Source organism: Galeopterus variegatus, unplaced genomic scaffold (assembly GCF_000696425.1).
Source record: "Galeopterus variegatus unplaced genomic scaffold, G_variegatus-3.0.2 Scaffold5594, whole genome shotgun sequence".
NCBI lineage: Eukaryota > Metazoa > Chordata > Mammalia > Dermoptera > Cynocephalidae > Galeopterus > Galeopterus variegatus.
In genome coordinates, this window is record NW_007731705.1 from 1 (window position 1) to 6,389 (window position 6,389).

Below are 6,389 nucleotides of genomic sequence, written 5' to 3' on the forward strand. Positions count from 1 at the left end.
AGAGAAAAAGAAATTCCACATGTTCTCACTCATTGGTGGGAACTAAAAAAAAACAAACAAATTAATTCACCCACATACACACACAAAAAAAACCCGGGAGGGGTGGGGAAGAAGATATAACAACTATACTTTTATGAAGTTGTTACAACAAGCAAACGGAAAGGACATTCTTGGGGGGGAGGGGAGAGAGGGAGGAGGGAGGGAGGTGTCGGTGATGGGCCATAATAATCATATACAGTGTATATTGACAAAATAAAAATTTAACGAAAAAAAAAAAAGATCTCATTTTCAATTCCTTTGTACAAATACTTATAAATGGTATTACTGGATTATATGGTAGTTCTGTTGGGGTTTTTTTTGTTGTTGTTTGTTTGTTTGTTTTTATTTTGAGGAACCACCATGCTGCTTTTCTTAATAGCAGTACCAATTTACATTCCCATCAACAATGCATAAAGGATCTCTTTTCTCCACATCCTTGCCAACCTTTATCTTTTTCTTTGTATGTATATATACATATGTGTGTGTGTGTGTGTGTGTGTGTGTGTGTATTACTACCATCTGAATAGGTGTGAGGTGATATATTTTTGCATTTTTTATTTGCATTTACCTGATGATTGGTGGTGTTGAGAACTTTTTCATATAACTCTCGCCATTGTTATGTCTTACGTATACTACTTTGGAGAAATGCTCATTTAGTTACTTTGCCCATTTTTTAATCAGGTTTTTTTTTTTTTTTGCTATTGAATTGCATGAATACCTTATGTATTTTAAATATTGACTTTATTTTGTTTTGTTTTATCAGGCAGTCAGTTTGGTTAGGTTAGGAGCACAAGTTCTCTCTTGTTCTGTGCTGGTTCTAGTGGATGCTTTGAGTCTGCACCATGTTGTGTCAATGAGTTTGAGGTCTGGAAATGGTTTAAATTTTAGTATAGTTCTCAATGTATTTTCTGTGTTTTGTTGGATCTGTTCCATGCATTCACAGCAAAAGAGTGAGCTCATATCTTGTTCCAGTTCTTACACAGGATTAAGGGATCCACTCACCCTGCATTCTCCCCAGGTAGTGTAGTTAGCATGTGTCACCATAGCATCTGCAATTATGGGTGTGGGTGCTACCATTGGGGAGGGGTGAGTAGGACAAAGATAAAAAAATAATAAAAGAAAGAAAAAAAGGGAAAGATATCAAGGGGGGGTACATATATTCTCCACATTCATGCCCTTCTTCTTTTCTTTCTTTTTTTTTTTTTTCTTTTTCTTTTCTCTCTTTTCCTTTCCTTTCTTTGCCTTTTCGGTGCCTGTGCTGCTCTGTGACTGGGACATAACTTTTAGCCAGGTCTAATGGAAAAACAAAGAAGAAATAGGGAAATCTACCTCTTGATCTCCAAGCTCTAAGAGATCTTTTCCCTGGTCCTCTGGGCAGAAAAACAATAAGTTATATCTTGCAGCTTTTCATACCTGTACAACCTGCTGTATCTCTGCTGGGTACTTTTCCTCTACTGGAAGAAAAGAAAATAGAAAAAAAAAATTGAGCATCTCCACAGTACAAATCACTTTGTTGGTTTTGATTCCATGCTTCAGCCTATCTGATTTACTATAGAATCCTCAGCTAGCTGTTTTTGTATATTGTCCATATTTTAGTTTTAATTTACAGAAGAGACTGACTAAAATGGGCTCATTTCATCTTTTTTAGATTGGACCATATTTTTAATATATATTAAGTATTAAGTATAAATATAGTGTAATAGTTGGAGATAAAGTGAGTGTTATGAAAAAAAATAAATTTGGGTGTTGTATATATGATAGAGAATATACTTATAGGGTGGTCAAGAAAAGTGTCACTTAGCAGATAGATTGTGAATAAAAGGTTTGAAGTCAATGGAGAGTTTAACAAGACAACTTTCTGATAAAAGAATATTTTGAACAAAGGGAATAGCAAGGCAAAACACTAAGTTTTGCACTGTCCAAGAAATCTGGAAGAAGCAGGGAAGCCAACACGGTTTGAGAAGGAAATACAAAGGAGAGAATAGAAGGGAAAGTTCAAGGATATTTCAGGTACCCAGTAGATGTGGAACATCCAGGTAACTCTAATGTCTTTGGCTTATATTATGAGTAATAATGGGAGTCATTGCGTAAGTTCAATTTCTAAAAAGATGTTTTTATAACGTCATTGAGGTATAATTGATATACAACAAAATGCATACATTTAAAGTATACAATGTAATAAAATTTGTCATATATGAAACCACTGCCATAAATTTAACAAACATATCTCTTATCTCCCAAAATTTCTTCATGTACCTTTAAAATGTGTCTCCACCACCCTTTCCAGTAGTCCATCCTCATCTCCCAGGTGACAACTAATTAGTGATTATAGATTAGGTTGTTTTTATATTTAGAATTTATTTATAAATGTATACATATATATATGTATACATATACTCACATGCATATAATTCTATAGTATGCCTCCTTTCTTCTGGCTTCTTCCACCAAGCACATTATTTTGAAATTCATTCATATGTTATGTGTACCATCAATTCATTCCTTTATAATGCTAAATAGTGTAGTATTACAAAGATATGCCTGTGTTTGTCTATAAAGACATTATTGTTAGATATTTGGAATGATTCGATTTTTGAGATATTATAAATAAAGCAGTTATAAAAATTTGTGTACAAGACCTTGTGGGGACATAGGCTTTCATTTCTCATGGGAAAATATACCTAGGAGTGAAACAGCTTTGTCATGTGCATATTTAGAATTAAGATATTGTTTTATTTTCTAAAATGATTGTATCATTTACATATATCACAGCAGTGTGAGAGTAGCAGTCGCTGCTCTGCATCCTCAACAACACCTCTTATGGTCAGGATTTTTAATTTATGGACATCAAAACACTGTGTGCTGTATTTCACTGAGGTTTTCATTCACATTTCCTAATTACTAATGGAATTCAGCAAGTCTTCATGTGCTTATCTACAACGTGTATATATCTTCTGGTGAAGAGTACATTAAAATCTTTGTCCCATTCCTATTGGATAATTGCTTTTCTTTTTGTCTAATACTAAAGCTCTGTTATGTATACTGAATGCAGGCCCATTTTCAGATACTTAATTTGCAAATATTTTCCTGTAGTGTAAGGCTTGTGTTTTCATTCTTCAATAGTCCTTTGGAAGATTAGAAGCTTTAAATTTTTATGAAATCCAGTTCATTAATTTTTTTAAAAATATGTGGTTATTGTCTTCCTGCTATAGTTTCTCCTAGAAGTTTTATAATTATAGATTTTACATTTTGGTCTAAAATCTATCTTTACTTCATCTTTCTATGGGATGTAAGGTATAAATTGAGGCATATATTTTTGTCTATGATTACTCACTTGTTCCAAAACTATCTGTCTACACTGAATTATCTTAGTAGTATGTTCAAAATCACATTTCTATTTACGTGTGCCTTCTTCAGTTTCTCTCAGTGATTAATTTTTATTTCTTTCTATGTAGGTCTTATATATTTCCTGGCAAAATGTGCTCCTAAATATGTTATATTTAAGCTATTTTAAATGATATTTTATTTTATTTTCTAAATAATTCTTTGTTATAAGAAATACAATTGTTTATATTGTGAACTTTTATACTGTAAACTTGTGAAACTCACATATTAGTTCTGGTAGTTTTTAGTAGATTAAATGAGATTTTCTACATAGAAAAAGTCATGCCACTGTTAAGTAGAGTTTAGCACTTTATTTCCAATATCAGTGATTCTTATTTCCTCTTACTTGCCTGAAAACACTGGCTAAAACTGCCAGTACAGGGCCGACCCCGTGGCTCACTCGGGAGAGTGCAGCGCTGGGAGTGCCGAGGCTGCAGGTTCGGATCCTATATAGGGATGGCCAGTGCGCTCACTGGCTGAGCGCGGTGCGGGCAACACCAAGCCAAAGGTTGCAATCCACTTACCGGTCACAAAAAGGACAAAAAATAAAAATTAAAATTAAAAAACTGCCAGTACAATATTGAATAAATGTGATAAAAGCAGACAGTCTTGCATTTTTTTTTTTTTACATTAGAGAGGAACATTTGGTCTTTTATTACTAAGTGTGGTGTAAGCAATTAATCTTTGATAGGTGTTATTTATCTGTTTGAAGAAGTTTCCCTCTCTTTTTCATTTTCTGAAATTTTCTCAGGGATTGATAGTGGACTATGTCAAATGTTTTCCTTCTCCATTTACAAAGATTATCATTCATTTTTTATTTTGTTCGGTTGTATGGTGAAATATATTCAATTTTAAATGTAAAAATTGCCCTTGCATTTGTCAGATAAGTGCTACTTGGTCATAATATATGATTATATTATATAATCATTAAATCAATTTGGATAAATTTTGTTAATTATTTTTACAACTTAGTTTATAGAGGATTTTGATATCTAATTTTATTTTTATATCATTCCATTCTCTGGTGTTGGTACCATTGCAGAGCTGGCAACAGAGGATGAATCTGACTCTTTCAGAGACAAAATTAAGGGATAAGTGACATGCAGATGACAATAACTCTGCATGAAATCAAGAAACATCACCAAGATGAAAGTAATATTGAGAGACAAATGGCTAGCTGAAGGACAGAATTATAAAATATTGATTCACTGTTCAAAGAATGAAGAATTGTATGCCATCACAATCTTCCTTTTTATCAAACCTGTAAATTTTACTAGTGACAGGGAAAACATCATTGTTCCTACATGTTCAGAAATCCCATTACATCTTTTTCTTGGACCCACAATCCTCTCTCACCCTCAGTGAGAAAAGACAAATTGATCTATTGAAAGTCAAAGTGTAGATTACATAAAGAAACCACTGAGTGCGAGTTTAGGAGACCCTAATAATGGCTGAAGTAATGTCCGAATGGCCCTTTGCCTAGTGTCAATTATGGGCACCCTGAGTGAAATACAAAATGAAGGATAGCCTAAAAGATCTTATCAAATTCTGAATACATTTGAGTCAGTCTTTCCTTACAAATACTCTCACAACTCGGTCTCGAATTTGTTTTGTCCTGACCCCATAAATGACTGGGTTTAAACAAGGAGGAACAACCACATACAAATTGGCCAGGAGGATGTGAATGTACTGAGGGACATTTCTACCAAACCTGTGAGTCATGAAGGAAAAAAATGCTGGTGTGTAAAAGGCTAAAATGACACAGACATGTGAACCACATGTGCTGAGTGCTTTGAGCCTGGCATCCCTGGAAGGTAGGCGGAAAACAGCTAGTAGGATCTGAACATAAGAGAGGGCAATGAGGATTAAGTCAACGATCAGAGCAGCAATGGTAAACAAGCCGTAGATGATGTTGACCCTGATGCTAGCACAAGCGAGACGAGCGATTCCCATATGTTCACAGTAGGTATGAGGGATTATGTAGTTTCCACAAAAGGGTAATTGTTTGAGAAGAGGACAGAAGGGGATGACAAGGAGGACTGGCCTCCCCACTACAACAGAGGCCATGCTGGCTACTGCTTTGTTGGTGAGGATAGAGGTATATCTCAGTGGGTAGCAGATGGCAACAAAGCGGTCAATTGCCATGGCCAGGAGTACAACAGATTCCATACCAGTGTATGTGTGGATGAAGAACATTTGGATGAGGCAGCCTTCAAAGCTTATCTCCCTAAGCTTGAACCAGAAGATGGCCAGCATCTTGGGGATAGCAGAAGTGGAGAGTCCTAGATCAATAAAAGAAAGTAGAGCAAGAAAGCAGAACATGGGTTGGTGATGACTCTTCTCGGTCTTGATCACACACAGAATCGTGAAATTCCCCACAAGTGCTATCAGATAAACAACAAAGAAAGGGAAGGCAATCCACATATGGAAAGCTTCCAGTCCTGGGACACCCAGCAGAAGGAAGGCAGAGGGATATGAGTCAGTGTCATTGACAGAGGACATCCTGCTGAGGACTCAGAAAATACGCTACTGTCTTCTTCAGTATTTCTGGGGAGACATAAGGGAATACGTGGTGGTTGGATATCAGCATATAAAATTGCATGCTAATTAAACTCCTAAGATCATGATGGAAGGAAATTAGGGGGCCATTAACTATCAGACACATTAAATTCATTGAGCATCCCATTTAATATTTCACAGGGATTGTGGAAGTTAGAAACAGTCTTTTCTGGTGAGAGCATGATGCAAAGATTCATGATTATCTTTAGTTCATTCATTTGTGAAATGCTCATCTATAGATACTAACAGTTGAAAAGCCTTCCAGTGATGGGAAATATTGTAATATCTTCCAGTTACCTTCGTTACTAAGTTACACAGATACTTAAAGAAAACACCCCAACTATTATGAAAAAAAAAAAAGAAAAATGTCAGAAATTAAAATGGGAAGAAATTTTAGATGGGATGTT

General features: G+C 35.2%; 1 protein-coding gene across 1 annotated transcript; it reads right to left on the minus strand.

Annotated features, from left to right (window-relative positions):
- Positions 1-4,986: 4,986 nt before the first annotated feature.
- On the minus strand, positions 4,987-5,925 carry LOC103605102 (olfactory receptor 52E4-like). The gene has a single exon (XM_008589683.1). It carries the CDS (start codon positions 5,923-5,925, stop codon positions 4,987-4,989), a length of 939 nt encoding a protein of 312 aa, XP_008587905.1.
- Between the last annotated feature and the right edge of the window lie 464 nt (positions 5,926-6,389).